Source organism: Acanthaster planci, linkage group LG01 (genome assembly GCF_054643075.1).
Source record: "Acanthaster planci isolate LZ-2023a linkage group LG01, COTS_SCS, whole genome shotgun sequence".
Taxonomy (NCBI): Eukaryota; Metazoa; Echinodermata; class Asteroidea; order Valvatida; family Acanthasteridae; genus Acanthaster; species Acanthaster planci.
The window spans coordinates 28,652,684-28,672,461 of NC_141777.1; the positions used below are offsets into that span (position 1 = coordinate 28,652,684).

General features: G+C 39.4%; 1 protein-coding gene across 1 annotated transcript in view; it reads left to right on the forward strand.

The window, feature by feature from the left end:
* The window catches only part of LOC110988908 (uncharacterized), a 61,150-nt gene that overhangs the window by 29,031 nt on the left and 12,341 nt on the right, over window positions 1-19,778 (forward strand). The window contains exons 3-4 of the mRNA XM_022252862.2: window positions 12,113-12,282; window positions 18,304-18,370. Coding sequence (XP_022108554.1) covers window positions 12,113-12,282; window positions 18,304-18,370 — 237 coding nt within the window. The remainder of the gene's footprint in view (window positions 1-12,112; window positions 12,283-18,303; window positions 18,371-19,778) is intronic.

Sequence of the window (19,778 nt, forward strand, 5' to 3'; positions counted from 1 at the left end):
AGTTACGTGTGAACGTACATAAACTGTACATTGTACTGTACCTTTCCTCATGATGTTGTGACGACTTCAGTATTGTGCATTTGCAAATACAGTTATTGTGTAAATCTATACTTTATGTTCATTGTGCATTTATACAAAATGGCGCCTATACACATTTTACCCTTGAGGATTTTCCATTGAGTAGAAATCTGAGGAAAAGCTTTGGATGAACAAAACTTCATGTACTGAATGAGGTTAGATTCAAATCAGTACAAATTACCCCTCCCCCGGTGTTGGTGTTGCTTTTGTAACCCCCAAATCCTAATATGCACGAACAAGAGATGAATTTTTTATTACATAGGAAAGATGTCTCTTCAGTTGGAACTGACAACATGCTTGCATGGAATTTGGTACACCAAGCAATGGGCATTAGCGACCAATATGAAATGTACCGTCTTCGCGTGTTGCACCTTGACATTTTTTCCCCACTAATCTCACCTTAGCTGGTGAGTGGTTGCTTTTAGTCAGAGCCGATTTGACAAACCCTCATTTGTTGGCAATACAAGTAGCCAGAAATAATGACGACAATGAAGTAGAGAGGGGCATTAAACCTTGTAAAAAGTTGCGTTATTTTTCCCTGGATGAAACGTAAAACCCTTCAAAAGACAGAGGTGCTCTCATTTTAAAATTCAAAGTTGAATTTCTGTGCATTCCATTTTCCATTAAGCTTACGTGTAGTTCACACAAAATGAACTGATGTGGAACAAAAATGCCAAGTACTGAAATGATTTTAAAAAATTAAAACAGCCACGGTGGAGTCATTGTTTACCCAACTTTAAAACTAAATCCAACCATGGTAAATATGGGGCAATTTCTGTTAGACTGTCATGATAACAGCTTAAAGCACAAGACTCAATATTGCACTACAGATGCACATATGTACAATGTACATGTATGTACATGTACAGTATCTTCATACATGTAGATGTTTGGTTTTGATGGGTTGAGGACTTTCGAACAGATGGCTTTGCATTCTGTAAAAAATGGCAAGTTTTTATTGAAATAAGCTGAAATAGTGTCCTGGGCGTTCAGTTTTATTGGAAAGAACTTGAATTAACATGAAAATTCTGACATGTTTCAGTGATGTGACTGATGGCCCCAGAGTGATTCTTTCATTGAACTGCATGGAGATAGCATCAAATGGTCGCGCAGTGTAATGAAGTAGGCCAGTGTCTGAATGTATTTGGTTTTTCACAGTCAGGCTCATGAAAATTGCAACAACCTCAATGAATATCACTTGGCTGCATGTATGTTCTGGGAACTCAAGTGCAGCCTGCCTTTCCTGTACAAAGCTGTGCTGTATTTGTTAACCTTGGTGAGTGTCAAACTGAACTTAATACACAACCAGTCAATTTTTGAGAATATAGTGAAGCCATGTAGGTAAGTGTGTCTGGCGTCTGAGTGCTGATCGATTCTCATAATGAAATGGGCCAGGTGTCTTGCAAGCAAGCTTAATATACCCAGGTAGAAAAAAAATTGTGGCATTTAATTGCATTTAAGTGTTATTAAGGGTACACATGTACCAGTATATGGTTTTTATACATGTATGTCATCACAGTGAAGTACATGTACATGTATTGTGCCCGCAGTCTTGAGATGTTCATGTACAGTACATTTTGTCCTTTTTATTTTGAAAAAGTATTATTTTATGATGTACGTGTAGATACGAGAAAAGCACTTTTCTGTCAAAGACATCTAAGCAAGCACGGTCCAAATGACAATGTTCTTTGTACTGGTGCAGTGTACATGCACGGACATGAACAATAGCTGTTTAAAGTTCAATTGGCCCCATTTGAGCAATACTGAAGCACGCCATGCACAAGATGGCATCCCCTTGAAACTGTCAGATAGGTTCAAAGTGCAATTGCATTCACTGCCTGCAGGATTGTCGTTTTGCTGCACCATAAATACAAGCTGCCAAATTTATTCACTGTAACCAATGATAGAGACTTGTACATGTAATTGTTGAGTTTGTTGTAATTCACATCTGCCAGTGCTGTCCTGTGCGTCTGTTGATGAAAGGCTCATCTTGCACTAGCAATGTTCTTTCCTGTCACAACAGCAACAGCTTTACTAATTGCAAAGCAGCAGAGTAAAAAAAAAATCACAAACACCTGTCTCACACACGCAAAACTTTAATTCTCTGATATTAAATCACCTCCAGCAGAATCCTGCACAAGTTTAACTTTTGTAGGAATGTGATAGTTGAAATGGTTGCATGATAACTGCTCTGTTGAGTTGATTTAATCCACATCACTTGCAAGGAATTGTTGAGTTTGCTTTTCATCTGCTAAATTACTCCTCTTATTGCTAATTTCCTCTGCTGTGGCTGTTGACACACCAACTTTTGCCTCCCTGGAACATGTTCACTGTTATTTTACCCAGTCCAGTTTGTTATTGTTATTAATTTCAGTATAACAAGGGGAGATGGGTGGTTGAAAGGGGGCAGGGTACAGCGTATTAACTGAAATCAAATCTCTGCCTTGTCTTTTGAGTACCGAGTTACAGGTATATCCCAGCTAAATTCCCTTTTCACAACAGACAAAAAATCTCACACCCTGACGCACAGACAGTCTGGAGTCCAGACCCATCACTCCGTAAATGCACGTACATTGTAGGTAGCCCATAGACCCTTTAGGGTACACATTTTGTATTTAGATGGGTCATATCACTATAAATCAACTCCAATCCAGGCCTCATTTGGCAGGTCCTGTGGATTTTGTTTCATGTTTCACATAGGTATTGACTTTTCACTTCACAAATAGCCTGGAGGTGATTATTTTTTTGATATGGCAGCTTGTTCAGAAGGAAGCATATACATGTGAGGTTTTAATACAGAAGGAAGGGGATTCAAAGGCTCAGATTTTTAAAGTAAAATGGGTTTTACTCTGCATGTCAGTGCTCAGTACAGTCATCCAAAATGTCATCAGTACTTTTTTCAACAACAGGTTGATGCCCTGAACCGTCTTTCAGGAAAAAAAATTGGGGGAGATCTTCACAACAGCTTCATTTTTTTTACAAATTTGTACTTGAATAGTAGTCTTTTTAATACATGTAGGCAGTGTGCTTTCAAAAGTGTGGAATCGTATAATTTATTACCGATACATATTTTGCCCTTTTTTGTTTATTGATTTATTTGTTTTATGTCGTTTGTAATGGGGGAGGGACAGAAAAACACACATTCATGCATATGGTTTCAAGAGTGATAAACTGCAGCTCATATTTTCAAGTCTGCAATTACGGTTTAGCGTACAGTTATTAAGCTTTTCTAGCAATTGTGAGATTCCTTCTTCCTAGTCTGCGTAGGCCCAGCACCTGTCTCATTCAATTGGAATGGAAGCATGCTTCATATCACTAATGGATTCCGCTCAGAATCTGCTTGCCAATGCAAAGAAAGCAGGCGGAGAGCAAATGCACCGTTTGGCTCCTAGCTATTTAGGAATCGAGGCCGAGCTGGTCACAAATATTGAACAGTGAGTGTGCGCTAATTGCACAGTATACATTGCAAACATTTCCAGTGATACTACAGGAAAAACCTACCTGAAAAAGTGTCTGAGAAGCATTGCATTCTGGGTTATTTCCAGCACTCACCAAGTCGGTCTACACAAAGTGCGTACTGTCAGTTTTTGTGTCATTGGTCACAACTACACTGTATAAACTGCAGCTCATATTTTCATTTGTTTCCTAGTGTCTTACCTTGACGGGAACACCTTCAGTCCCATGTTATACATGTATATACAGCAGTAACAATGATTTTCTAATCTGAAATTCAAGAGCATCATTCAGAGTTTGCTTTAGAGAGACCCATCTGTAGAGAGACCCATCTGTAGTGTCCAATTCCAAAGTCACTTTCTCCAGTAGTGATGGTATACAGAGTATGGATAAAAGACTCAACTTATACCAGTTCTGAATTACATACACGTAGTATGGCCATACTGGTACTTGGTATGGCTTTCTGGACTGCTACGTGTAGGTCATGGCAACACATAGATGTACATGTCAAGCCCAAGTTAGATTTTTTCTGTATGAGCATATACATACCCATATGGTACACACAAATTGTCTCTCAGTGCACTAGTAGGTTATTTTTATGTGAAATGTTGTTTGCTCAAAACAGGGTCACTACAATTCCCAGTTTTAATGCGTCTGCTGTTATTTCACAGTGGGCCAAAGGTACAGTGATTTTTGAATGGAAGACAAAGACGAGCTTGAGCACATGTATTTACAGCTCTGAATAAACCTTTTGCAAGCTAAATTTGAATAAAATCTGGTACACTGAGTTATTTAAATTCACGTGAACATAACAGCTTGAATTCTCCATACTAAAAACCACTGTTGATATACCTTGTGATTCGGGGCAAGCTTTTGCCTAGTTACATAAGAGACGCCTTGCAACAATACACTGTTCTCAGTGGATAATAACGGCACGAAGGAACCAGTCCATTCCAGAGATGGTGGTCGCTATGCAAAAGCTTGCCCCGAATCACGAGGCATAACAACAGTGTCTTTAGTCTGGGGAATTCAAATTGTTATGTTTCTGTGCAATCAGATAACACAGTGTACCAGATTTTAGTCAAATTTGACTCGCAAGTGGCTAATTGCAAGTTTCCAACTTGACAGGCAATTAGGGAATGGCTCTACACAAACTTCGTCACTGCTCTGAGCACTATTTCATGCATTACTGTAACCTTCCTCTCGTGGCGTGTGCATGTACCGGTACTGTACATGTAGACATAAAGTATGTACATGTATGTCTCCTGTGAATAATCTTGAGTATCTATGAAAATGACCCCGACTGCATTTTGCTTTATGTCTCCCGAGTTGTTTAAAGTTAAAGATCTGATTGCTTCCATAGCATTGGTCTTTTAGACCTCATGAGATTAATTTCCGAAGGCACTTTGACATGGTTTCAGTCAGGGAGGAAAAAAAAAAACCATTGAGCTACATTAGAACTGAACTGGTTTAGAGTCATAAAGGCTTGGATTGTAATTTGATTAGAGGGCAGAATTGATGAAGGGGAGCGACAGACCGAAAAAGAGGTTTGTTATTAGGATGCGGTTGAATCATCTGATTACACAAGGGGGTTGAAACTGAACCAGCGTAAAACTAACAATAACTGTATATGTACGTGCAGCTTAAATAAAAACATGGAGAAGCAATAACATGTCTGTACATAAAGCCTTTTGCTTTGTACAGGTGGAATAACAACATTAATGGGCAAATTTGAGAAAAAGTTGACTCATTTCAGATCTAGAAGAAAATGATTCCCAGACAGATGTGATCAAAAGCCATCACGTCCAGAAGACTGATGGCACTTTCGTTGTGGGAACAGGCGACAGGCCCTTGCAACTTTGCATGGTGGTGGTATCAACTAGGGAAGGTTTGCTGTAGCACCTCTTTTGGAAAGATGCACATGTATGGTTCTGAAAAGAACTGACATGTTTCAATCACCATTCTCTGATCCTGAAGACATTCAGACCATACTAATTGAAATGTTGAGTGTTAAGTCACTTGTTTTTTTTCAAAACCACATATCCTCCCAAAAATATATATGTATGTCACATGGTGTTACGAATACCAGAAACCTTTGCCGAAACGAAGGCTAGATATGTTTGTGCATGATTTCATGTTTCAAGTTTAATTTGTGCTTGACCTTCGACCCCAGTAGGGCACCTGGTTGCCTTAACCGATGGCGACATCATGGGTAAGCAAAGCATGAGGGAAGAAATCCAAGAAGTCAAGCACGTACACGTAGTTGAGAGAAACTGTCTTTAAACTGACAGTGATCCATCATGATGAGACTTCAGAGTGGAGACATCCTCACATTGTGTGCTCAAATACAGCTTTTGCTGCAGAGAGGGGGAATTGTACAGGGCATTCAAGATTCCCAGGGAGAGAACGAGCTAGATGGCAGAGCCGATAGTAGCTGAATAAGGAAGAAAAGATAAGAAACGACGAAAGAGTGAGAGGTAGAGACTGACTTCATGCTTGATTGCTTGTCTTGGGCACTGAGGCTGTTATACAAAAAAATAAGAAAAAAAGAAGACAGAAAAGATCCATCCGTCTGTCAGTATATTATGTATGGTTCCGTCTGATTGGCGCTTTGTTGGCTGTAAATGGCCAGACTGGCTCTTAAGTGATGACACAGAGGAATTGCAGAATTCTGTGAAGCTGGCTTTTAGCACGAGGTACTGCCATTATGTCTGGAAAATCAGGATAAAACCTGTTTTGAGCAATTGATTCAATTTCCAGGTTACATTTTTAACAACTGTACAACATATGTAACTTTTTTCCAAAGAACCATTCATTTCTCCCGTCTTACTGAATCAAGATTCTGTGTTTTGAAAAAATCCTTTAAGCATTTTTCTGTTTAAGACACGTGAAATGTTTCTGGGTTGGAATACATATGTACATGTGCGTGTACATGTACTTGGACCTTCTTTTTTACATTTTGGTGTGTACATGTAGATCAGCCACAATGGAAAATGCCACTCAAATGATGAGTGATTCTCTTGGACTATTGGAACAATAAATAGTCCCTCACAGTTGTAAAACTGTTATTTTGAAAATGACAATTTTGATGACCTTGATATCTCAAATGTTTGGTGTGCTATGTACAAATGAATTTTTCTTTGAAAAAGTTACACCATGTCCAAAATGTAATTTTTTTTCAGTTATACTAAAATGCATGTGCCAAATGGATTACATGTAGGCCTACATGTACTAATCATCATTTAACATTATTAATTTCAGTCCAATTTTTATAGTGTTCAAGTACATGTATACTGGTACATGTACATGTATGTGCATGTACATGTAAGCTTTTTACATGTACATTGCAACAAATTGGCAATTTTTGAACTTGTGAACTCTGGTCTTTTTGGTACATGCATATTTATAACAGCACAAATAAAATGAATCATAATGCATCTGGCCTTATTTGTGGCAGGATAATGTAACACCTCGGATGGGCTGGTTTCCCCACAAAAACTGTTGGGAAATATCCGCAAGGGTTGATCTGGCAGGACTAGTCTGCTTGGAATCCCCTAAGATGCAGCCCACGCGGCATCCCTACCCCCGCAGTCCCACTCAACGTGAAAACTTGCGAGTGACAGGCTTGGCAGAAATATCCGCAATTAGCTGTTCTACAACAGGAGTCGACTTTAAGATGATCGGACGCTTTGCCCATGGCCTGTTGCAGATATGCAGGATTGGAGGGTGCTCAGACAAATATTTGTGGAGAGTTCTGTTGTCAGAAATAACAAATTTTTCAATGAGCACCTTTAAGTCACACAATCATTCACAGAAATAAGCATTGCACTGGCCTTTTTTTGGCCGGGCAATCTGTAGCGATTCCATATATTTCCCTGTCATGGCCTTCAAACGCCATTTAGATATTGAAGTTTTCAGGAACTTTTCCAAGAATCCCACTGGCCATCAGGTAATGACCCCAGTGTCTTTTTCAGCCAGAGAGTAACAAGGTATCGGATGGCTCTTATAGTGGACAAGACTACTATACACGTAGTCTCTTGCATTGCCTTAAATAGAGGGTGCATTACTCTTCGGTGATTGCTCTGCCATAACCACTACTCGTAATACAAGAGTAACCCTGCCAAAGCTGAATCAAAATGCTTTCATCTGACGCATTGTCTGCTGTGATGCATTATGCTATATTTTCCATGGACGAAATATATATTTCTCATGCAGGTTTGGTTGAAAACTAAACTTTTGTATCATCAGGTTTGCAACCTTTCCTCGCGCCAGGTGATTTTGTATTTCTTTCTTTTTTTTTTGAATTGGTGCCATTACTAATGTCAAAGCACTGTACATGTACAAATTCCTTCCTACGTGGCTTGAAATTTTTCTCTTCCAGTGTAAGGGCAAAGCTATTATTAAAATTAATATCTCCCTGACACAAAGTACATCTTAGACATTTTTCGCATTTTTCCCCCAACTTCCCAAGTTCCCACATACGTGTATATCCTTAAAGTCTGTTTGTGGTTATGGAGACAGGTGATACACTTACAGAAGAAACAATACAATGTGATTTTCCTGCCAAGTTATTGGCCAAGCAATTTTTTTTTTTTACCTTAAATCATTTTAATGAAGGCAAAAAGTGATCCTTCAAGGCCCCATGTTGGGGAAAGTGGTATTAAAAGTTATAGTAGGGTAATTAAGCTATTCCGTATAAGTATTGTACACTCATAAAGCTAGGAATGTACAATGTCGATCAGTATGGAGGAATGTACATTGTACATGTACATGCTTGGAGTATACATGTATATTGTACTGATTTGGTACTTCAGTGAAAGCACAGTTGATGTACATGATTCTGAACTTTTCTACCACATGTGCCTGTTCTGTATGCAAAGACCCTCCACATTCTACAATTCTCCACCCCTAATTGGCAGTAAATTTTTCTGGGAAATGGTGCTTTGAAATTAGTGAGTAACGTTTCCATTCTGGTATTTTGTCTGTGAGTAGAGATTGACACAGAGGATGTAGAGAACAGATTAAATGAATGTTCATGTAACATGCTCCGGTAGACGCACGCATACAGAGTACGGTAGATGTGATTTGCTTGGTTGAATAATTAAGATGTATACCTATACAGTAATTTGGAAGGAGGAAAGTGATTGTTTAGCCATTATGCAACAATTTTGGTGGCCACTTGTTACATGTACATTATGTCTAATATTCTTTCAGTACGTACCAGTACATTTGTTTGTGTGGTATACATGTACATGCCCATGTACCGTACTTGTATGTACTGTGCATGTACGCGTGTGGTTGATGAATATCCATCATTTAATTGGATGACAACAATTTACATCCTGTACATACATCATTCCTTTTTGTCAATCCATCAGTATCACCCAACATAGAATCTAGTCTTAGTCGCAATAAGACATCCTTGATCATGCCAATCAGGCAACCTATATCACGGGAAAAAGAACGGCAGAAAAGGTAGATGTACTCATGTGTAATGATGAAAGGGAGAATAAGATAATTCATCACGAGAGAGGAATATTCATTGGCTGGCTCGGCATGTCACCGGTCATCCAATGCCTGTTTGAAGTGGTAGACAAGGATGCGATGTTCAACCAATTGATGGAGTATGAAACCCTATCTGCTTCAGATACAGACAGTTTGGCACCGATTGTAGATTTTCTCTCTCCGGCCTTTCAATTGTATTTTTGGCATTTTCCTCTTTTTAGTGTGTGTATTTGAGTGCATATTAATCATGCAGAGTTTAAGTGCATTTATGTCTGTCGGAGGACAGCACTCCAGTTTTTTTTTTTTTTTCATTAGTTTTATTTGGGATTGAAAGTAAATTGAAATGATGGGCAAGCCTGGCGTGATGAATTAATTTTTGAGACATCAGACAGTCAGGTCTTCCTGAGGCTCTTGGAACAAGAAAAACATATACATGTACATGGGCCCGTGGTGACAACTTGGATCGATTTACTGGACTAGTGTAAAACAAACTTGTTAGGAAAGCTGCAAAACATAGACACCAAGAGGAATGACGTTGAATACGTACATGTAAATGAGTGGAAGGAGTCTGATACTTCAATCCTGGCAGAATGTGGTTAGCTTTTTGCAAGGTTTTGCTCAGACAGAAGTGTTCAGCCCTCCCGACTCTTAACGTAAAAAAGGTCTCTGATGAGAGTACATGCACCGATATTTTAAGGTTGGAGGGAAGCACAGCTGGATGCTTATTAATGTTCAGACTTAACTTGCTATGTGTAGGTATAAATGTATGTAACTTTGCTATGCACCTGTGTACAAGTCTGGTTGTTTTCTTGTTTATTTTTGAAATGAAGTAGAATACTGATTGTGCCCCAGTCTATTGCTCTGGTAAGCAACTCAAATTATAAAAACATTTAGGGGAAAAAAGTGTATCCAGTTGTCTTTTGAATAAACACATTGTACATGTACATGCATGCATGTAATGATGCCGGATGATACATGTACATGTTCATGTACACATGTAATGAGGATCCATGAATAGCTGACATTGCCATGACTGATGTTGCTGAAAGGCAGTTGGTTGATGTGCCCTTAATGTGGTCCCCCTCTGGCCAGTCTGCACCCTTGCACATGCTGCCGCAGCCACGTTGTGCTCATCAAGACATTACTAACTGAGGAACAAAAAAGACCTTCAATGACAGAAGGCTGTTTGATCGTTTCAAGAACAATGTGCCAACATGGTTTAAGAAAAAAAAAATCTAAATAATTTATCTGTCACACAAATTTTGCTGTAACTTTTTTTGTAAATGTACATAATGTACATTTGTGCACATATTATGACTGAAAGCATGTTCATTTTATTTACATACATGGAGCAGTTTCCAGCTTCAGGACTCTGTTGAAGCTGAACATGCATTTGTATGAAATACCAGTATGCTGTTTTTCCTTGATAGGTACATAAAGTGAATCCTTCATTCCCTTCGCAGTTTTTCGAGGATTTTGCAGGATACAATGTAGGTGCATGTACCGTTACATTTATAATCTTACTTTTACCATAGATGCCGCTTGAAACCTCAAGGTTAGCAGTGCTTTTGCCTGCACAGTAGATAACTTCTGAGGATTCCAAAAAATGTCTGGGGAGGCACAGTTGAACCGAGGAACTGAAATCTGTTCAACTGCCTGAACATTTTGCTCTGGGCATTGCTGTCACACGTTACATTTTATGCAGAAAGGAAGAGGAACATGTTCCAGACTCCCAGTAGCCAAGGTTTCAAGTGGACATGGATCTTTTTGTCATCACTGAGAATTCATTGAGGAAGATGCCCCAGTAGTTTGAAGCAAATTAAGATTGGAAATGTCACAGGCTCTTGTGTCTTTAACCGATGTATAACTTGTAATGCCGGGGGTGAGGGGTTCACTTTAGAAATGATACGTAGATGTTTGGATCTTGTTTGTAGCATTGAAACACAAGCTAAAAATCAATTTGTTTTGAGACGCTGTTGGTTTCAGTTACTGGATTGCTAAGGAAAAAAGTTGGAATGAGGTCACCAGAAGCTCGACTGTGCAGAGCCCTGGAAGAAACCCATCCTGGCTAGCTCAAGATGTAACATTTACCGACCAGCCACCTGATAAAATAAATGAATCAGCTTCAAGTCCATGCACTGTGCACACTATCATTCACTACTTTTGTCACGAATTTGTGTTGGTGATTGTGCAGTGGAAAGGGCCATATATACAGTACTTACGCTACACATGCATGCTCAACGTTCAGTTGATGCACTGACAGCATGCGTTCCTAGACCAAAAATTTGTGGTACTTCACTTTGATGTCCTATTTCCTGCTGTATGTTACCAGTACTATTACTTGTGTCCAGACACTTGACTTGTACTCTTGTACAATACATTCACACATTAAAAATGGTATATGTATTATCGAGCGAATGCAACTTTGTATATTTATCAGTATATTTGCTAAATTTTACAGTACAATTCAGGCCACATCATGCGTGATTTTTTTCAGTGGTGGAGGGGGATGTACATGTAAGTACATGTACTGGTAACTCTGAGTAATACAGAGCCTGTTATACATAAGTACATGTAACAGCAATGTTGTAAGTGCATGCTCATGTACATGTGAGCAAACTAATGAGATGTTGGACCGAGGAAGCCCCTTAAGGTTACTTTCTCTGAGTCTCTCTTTGACTAGAGACCTAAACCCATAATTTTAAAGTTTGTAATGCACAACAGCTTGTGAAACAGTGCTTTCTGTGTGGCTATAATTCTTCCAGTTCTCTCCCTGTTGCTCTCAATTATTGTATGGATGAACTTGCACATGGCACCCAATTCCTGTTTGAGCATGTGCAGATATTTACTAGTAAATCATATTTAAGGTTTTGGGAATGAGGCACAGACCATTCTCAGACTTTGTAGAGCCTATCGGGGCCCCTTTTCAAGATCCAGGTACTTGCTATTCAACAGATGATTCTCGGCACTACCACAGCATTGGGCACAAATACATGTACAGGTACGTGTACATCCGTGCACCTTGCAGTCTATAAGTTGCGTTACAATTCCACTTTCTGTCTGGTTTGTTTTTCAGGTATGTGGGTGCAACAAGGAGCAGTATGTCATGCTGCGTCAGCGTGTGGAGGAGAGCAAACAACGCATCACATTGATGGAGAGCGAGTTCCTGCAGAGCACGCTGTACACCGAGAACGAGCTGGACGAATGCAGGGAGGAACTCAGGCTGTCGCAACAAAGATACAATGCGTAGGTTTTCCTGCATGTTTTTTGACCTAGCCATGTCAAGTGCAACAAAATGCAACAGTTGTTGAAAGTATGTTGCACCTGGTGTCATAGGCACCTGTTTAGACAGGGTACAAACCCTGCTCAGTGAAACAAAATCTGCTGTTGCATGTAGTTAGTTGTAGTTCGCCCCATTTACGGGGTAGCAGGGTCCTGTTTTTTTAGCTGTGTTCTTGTTGCATAATTGAGTTGCACTCAGTTTCATGTTGTTGTAGACCCTGATGTGGTTTTTAGGATTGTAAAAATGTGTTGGGGTTGCTGACTGAGACAGTAAGGTAGTTGTTTTGTTTTGCCTTTTTTTCTTGTATTCATTCCCATGTGGCTTTAAATCTGAGCAGATTTTGGAAATGGATTTATTCACACATAGGTTTGGCAATATTTGATACAGTTCCCCATTTGATGATGTTGTTCCAACCAAGTTGAAAAAAAAATGCAAGATGCTTGGTACATGTAAGTTTCTTTTGGAGCAATTTGTTGAAAAAAAGACTGATCTATCTGTCCTAAAATATTGTTTATCAGAACTCCTTACTGTTTACAAGAGCAAAGCAGATGACAAAGTTTCCTGCTGGGTTGCGAGGAAGGAAGGATGGAGTTCTGACATTCACAACGATTGATTCTTGCAATCATATTACAAACCATTACAAACCTTTAAAGTTTGGCCATTAAAAAAAAAAAATCATCCTTTCTGCCTCCTAGGCGTCCGAGACATTTCAGGGGATTCTTACGCCACGCTGAGCACATTTCCCTCTCGCTTGAATGTCTCTCCCCTCTCCTGTCCTCTTCCCTCCCCACACCTGTCCCAAAGCCGTCTGGATGTCCGCCTCACTGAGCCGCATTTGAATTAGTTCACCGAGAGCTCATTTTACATGAAAGGATGCAGTCGTGGGTCCTTCCACCTCCCACATACCTGCGCCTGTCGCAAGGAGACACCACTGGTTGCTTCCAGCAAGGAAGATGAAGGTGCACGCTTCCCGACATGATTACGGCTTTCCCTCGTGCTTTGTGCTTTGTTTTCCTCTTGTGTACATGTACGAGGAAGGGAATGTGCATCTGCCGGGATCTTAAGGCATTCATGTATGGCTGGGACAGGATAGGATTGCTACTTGAAGGAGTAAGGTGTTGAGGAACTGAACTTTATAGGAATTGATATACATTTACATGTACCAATCACAGTACAGTACCTTTTGGTGTGGCATTTGTAGCTCAACATATTCTTTATATAGTAGGGCTGAGTCAATTGGAATAATTCACTGTTCAAATATTCAACATTCAATATCCAATTATTCGGTTGTACTGACCGGCAGATTGTTAATGAACAAACCATATACAAAATCGGTTGCAATAATGTACACAATTGTACATTGTAATCAATATACATGTAATAGCTTCTCACATCTAGGAGTATCACCAGCCACGATTTAGTAAGATTTAAGAGATGAACAATACTTCTTGCCCTGTTAAAAATTTCTATTCCTTTTAAATTGTTTAATTAATAAGTTACTTTTTAAATCGTAAGATTTCTTTCACTTTTCATTTGAATCTGCTTGAAACAAGCCTCCATGGTGCAATTTTTTCTCAATTACATGTAAAATGAAATTGTACCTTTTCACGAATTTTGCATTTGAATACTTTAATTCGGAAAACAGTATTTAAATATCAGATAATCGATCGAATATTCAGTTATTTGGCACAGTTGTACTATACAGCACACATGCAGTGCGAATCCATGTGTACATGGTGTTTACCTTTGTAGCCCTGCATGGCATGTATGGTAGAGCTATGCTATACGTTGTAGATGAAGCAACAGCAAATGTATACCTGTATATTGTAAAGAGAAATGTACAATGGCTCAGCCACAGATATGGCTACACCATTTTGAAGAAAGAAGTATTGCACATGCATTTAACTTGAGATGACTGGTGAAGTTGGCTTATTGATGGTGTGACACACACTGCATTCACTGTGGTTACATTTAGCAAGCCTATGCATCTTATAAAGATAGCTGTGCAGTACACTCGACAGAAATGTTGCAATTTGGGGGAACAAAGCCACATTCATGGGGGAGGGTAAAAATTGGATGTAATTTGTTTCAGTATTCAAGGCTGTCACAGAAGGCCAGTACAAATTAATGCTTGTTATGTAAGCCTGTTCATATTGTATAAGGATTCATTTATTAAACCATGTACCATGGAAACAGAAACTCTCAATACACTCTGAGGGATAAAAATGTGTGTTAAGTTTAGACACACAGATTTTTTTCGACCTGTCTCTGTAAGAAATGACTTCTTGCAGTGGTTTTGTGTTGCTGAGTTACATTTTCCCTAGGAACGGCAAGAAATTGGGTCAGCATTTGCTGCCCTGAGACGGGGGCTGTTTTGGTGCATGTATTGTGGGACAGACATGCCTTCTGATTTTTCAAGATGTGTTGTCACAGCCAAATGAAAGTTGATTGAGTAGTGAGAACTGTACCAGAATTTTTACACAGTGGCTAATAATAGGTTAGAAAAGAGCCACTCAAAGGAGGGAAATGACCAAATTTTTCTGTCTGCCTGGTATCCACTAACTAGAAATGTCTCTTGATGGTTGAATATCCATGACCTACATGTAATTACTGTGGGAAAAGCCTCCAGATAGTACACAAAATGACAAATATTAGAAATAGCACCAACTGCACGGCTATATTTGGGTCTCTTTTCACTCTCTGTCCAAAAATCAAAGCCAACTAATCAAATTCTGGTCTTCTTTCTCAATGTGTACATTAGATTTGCCTGTGTAGATTTTATTATTGCACTGCACAGAACAGACCATCAATGCAAAACCATCATTCTGAGCCAGTAGCTCATAGCTATCTTTTTTTGTTAAAAGCCATCTTGTTTTCAACACTGAATTCTGCATTTTAAGCATGTAGGGATCATAGTACTATCTTGAAAGTGTTAATGTTGCACAGGAACAATGTACTTGAAAAAGCAGCCTAGATTGAACAATTCGCACATCTGTGCTTCTAAGTGATTTATGTACCCGGTATATGGCACATACCGTACATGTATATCAAAGTTTTTGAACAGAATATTACTGACATGCAGCTGACTGGTACATTTCTTACTTTCAAAACATTTCTGTTTTGCAGCTGGATGAAACTGTTCTGCCTCATCTCTTTAATTTTTCACATAAAGCAATTTTAGAAATTGTTAGGTATGATTTGTATGGTGGCATTATGTTTTGGCCAAAAGCCCGTCAAACACAAAGACAGCCCTACAGTACGTTGTAAAATATGCTACACGTATGTACAGTATGTACGTGCAGACAAGATAATTTGTTTTGGTTATTTATAGGTTATTTATAGAAACAACAGGTGTCATTCTAAAAGAAATTGACATGCAAGGCCCCTTAAAAAGCCATTTTTGATGAATGCTAACAGTGGTTTTTACCATTCATAGACACTGTATGTTAAAACTTGCTGCTAAGAGGGTACTTCACCATCATGCTGTCTTAAAAGATGAGAATAGCCAGGAGAAACTCGTGGAAGCATGGACCTCCTGAGAAAAAGACAAGACTTAAGTCTACAAGGAAAAAAAATGGTCTGTTACTGGCCCTTTGCCCATCTGTGAGATCCCAGCTTCATGTTTGTACATGTGCTCTGGAGGCTTCTTTGAAATAACATCCCCAAAACCAACAGATTCGATCTGACCGAAAGAAGGGTGGAAGAGACAGCTATTTGTTTACTGAAAATGGAGCCTCTCAGCCTCTCCAGAAGATGTGTTTTGCTTTCAATTACTTGTCTGGCTCAGCACATAGTCGCCAAAATGGAGTGGGCTAATGTACTTCTCCATGAGCTGTTTGCACGTTGGACGCAAATAAATCTCACCAGAAGGATATGCTGGCATCATCAGAAGAGCTCAGCTCAGCCACTGTAAATATTTAAATCATCATAATTTGGTGTGCCAAACTCAAAAAGATGAAAATAACAGATTGTGTTTATTTCAGTGTGGAATGTAAAAAAAGCTCTCCGGTATTTGTTCCATTCTTAATGGCTGCATTGACTAAAGACTTGTAGTTCTCATCAAAATGTCGAATGGATACAGAAGAAATGAAGGAAGTATTTGTACGGTGGTGGGTTTTTTTCCCTTTGGATACACGTAGTTGCAGTGCACTCTCATTAATCAAGGTGGTGGCTGTGTACATGTACATGTAGGTAGGTAATGTTTTGGTTTATAAAGGTGACTTGTTTTTAGCAGAATTTCAGGTTTGTTGGAGCAACTTCCTAAAAGTTCTACTGTTTCTACTTATTTTTGTTTTGTTTTTCTCTTTACAGTAGTCAGTGATATGGCTGCATGTTTCTAGATACTGTACATGTACATGAGACGCAAAGTTCAGCAGAGCATTTTATGTGCAGTACCGTGTTACTCAGCTTTTACAGCAGGTTTAGACATGTAAATGGTCGCCAACAGGCACATGTATGCATGTACATGTACGTGCACATTGTCATGTGTACAGGGGGCAGATTTGTTTCCTCTGTGTACATCAAATGTATTTGTTAAATGAGGATGTTGTGAGGCTCCCAAGAGTTACGCGTGAACATTGCATTCCTGTCCTCGGAGTGTTCATACGGCATTTGCCTGGACTGGCCAAACTTTGAGCACGGTGGGTGTTCACAAAACGTGCTCTGAATAGCAACGAAGGTGGCAGGAGTAGAAAAGGGAAAATTGCATGTTTAGGGTGATCGGAGTTGGGTTGCATTCTATGAACGCACCATGTGCGTGTCGGGAATTCAGTGATAGTGCATCATAGTGACACGTGCATTCACTGGGGTGCTTGCCATGTGTAATGTAATTGAATTTGGCCCCGGAAACTGGCACGGTGCGGAGCGTATCGTTGGTGTTATTAACGGCAACTTACCACACCATGCGGTATCGTGCATGTCCTCCAGAATGTCTGAGTTGTAATGTAGCCGCCTTCAGTGGCAGGGCCCCTTAAGGCGGAATGCGTGTATCTTGAATGATTGTGTTCAAGTTACATGCTCTTAACACATTAGGCACATAATGTACATGTCTTCATGTGCGCGTGTGTTAAGTACCGGTACAGTGTATTATTTTTTAGTCGATGACACATGCTTTCTATTAGTCTGTCAGAGTCTTCCTTGTAATGTGCTGTAATTGCCCCAAATGTGTCCCATAAACTGTTCTTGTATAAATCGAGTGAAGTCCTGAAGCCACCTACACATGTATGTAAACACGATGCTTTGCATAAGTCACACACGTGTGTCTGTTAGCACTGAGGAATTGTAACAAAAGATTTCATTGGAGGATAGTTGTACACGTACCAAGATCAAAGTCCCAGGAATGTTTTCAGGTTAAAAACCTAACAGAACATGCATATGTCACATAAAAAAAAAATTGTTGACTCATAGGAATAGATGGGTAATTTTTTTTCCGTAGCTGGGCTGCCAACATTGAGTAAGACATGAGCATAATGTACATGTTCATGTACATGTAGCTCTGAAAGTCCATTTTAGACACGGACTTGCATGCATTCACTTAAAATGTGTGACATTACCACCACTGCTGTAACAGCCAATCATATTGTTTCATTTCTACCAAAAACAGGCTTACAGATTTCGTGTTTTCATTCCATGATCAGGATAGGACCACAAAGTATTGAAGTGAAATGTGTTATTTTTTCTTACATACATGCATACATGTAGTGATGGTTTTATTTCTTTTTTCCTTGTTTGTCTGAGAAATTCCGTGTGTTTATGAAGGTGTGAGAATGACCTGAAATATGCGCGTCTCTTGCTCATTTTGTGAGGGTTGGCAGGCCTGCTGCAGGGGCCCCTCAGTTGTACTGTACATGTACATGTACATGTGTGTACCAGTACCAGTACATGTGAAACCACAAGGCATGATGACTTTGGCGATCCTCTCCACAGTCGTATCTTTATTTGATAAGTTTGTGGTAACTTAAGTCTTTTCTTTACTGATTATGCAGGTTGGAAAAAAGTCATCAGGAGCTCCACGAGATTAACAGCGACTTGGAAGAGAGGATTCTTGATATTGTAAGTCATTCGGGCGACTGGGAAATGAGAAATAGCTCATTTAAAATTTACGTGAAACATTTCCATGTTTTAGTGTAGGCTTTTGTGCCAACAAATAAAATGAAATTCTTGAAGTGCCATGACACAAACTCTAAGCAAGCAAAGCCTGGATATTGATGTCACAGTCCCCAAGGTACATTGTAAATAGAGTTTAGCCATTGATAGCTTCACTGTTTAGGGCATACAGTATGTAAAAATGTATACATGTGCATGGTTGAAATGTTTGTGTGCTTAAAAACAAACAAGAGGTGAAGATTACATGTACACATGTACCGGTAGACTGCATTCTGCCTTGGGACAAGTAGCCCCAATGCAAGAGGGTTTTTAATGTATTATGAATGAGTAATGAGACACTTGCTGAAACTAACTAAATTTTTTGATTGGACATGCACTTGATAATAGACCTTAACTGGTTTCATTCATACTTGTGGCATATGGCAGATCTCAAAGGGTTTTGGTTAACAGCAAACTATCAAGTAAATATAATCTTGAATGGGGGTCATGTTTAGGCCCTTTACCAGTCAGCTGTCCATTATTGTCAAAGTTCATCATCCACAGGTCCATTGGTATGCCAACGATACTCAGTTGCATTTATCATTTTTGTCCTGATGTGAGGCTGGTAGCCAGGAATCTGCCATATCTGCCATGGAGTCTTGTATACATGATGTACAACAATGGATGTTTAATAATGGGTTATTTTTGAATGACAATAAAACAGAGTTGTTCATTATTGGCACTCGTCAGCAACTACTCAAGGTTACTTTGGATGGTATTCAGGATAGGGAATCTGCTGTTTCACCCTTTGCTGTTTCCCAAACTTTAGGTGCATGGTTTGATGCCAATATGTCATTGTGATCTCATGTCACTAAAGTTTGTGGTAGTGCATTCGATTATTTACATAATATTAGACGTGTCAGGAAATACCTCTGTAAGGAATGTACCGAGACAATGATTCATACATTTATCTCAAGTAGACTTGATTATTGTAACAGCTTGCTGTATGGCTTGCCCAACACACAGATCAACCAACTCTAGAGAATGCAGAATGCTTGTACCCGCCTTGTTTACAAAACATCAAAGTTTTGTCAAACCACACCTTTACTCATTGACTTACTCTGGCTTCCTGTTCGATATAGAATTGAATTTAAGAGTTTGTTGATGACATACAAAGTCTTGCACAACCAAGCTCCACAATATTTACCTCAGCTCGTTTCTGTAAAGTCTCAGACCACTGTCTTCATAGTTCTGGCGATGGTGTTCTTAACTATCCTGCAGGTCAGGGTAAGGTTACCCTTGGGGGATCGAGCCTTTGAGTAGAGCACACCAATTCTCTGGAACTGACTTCACTTCATATTAGACGTGCTACCAC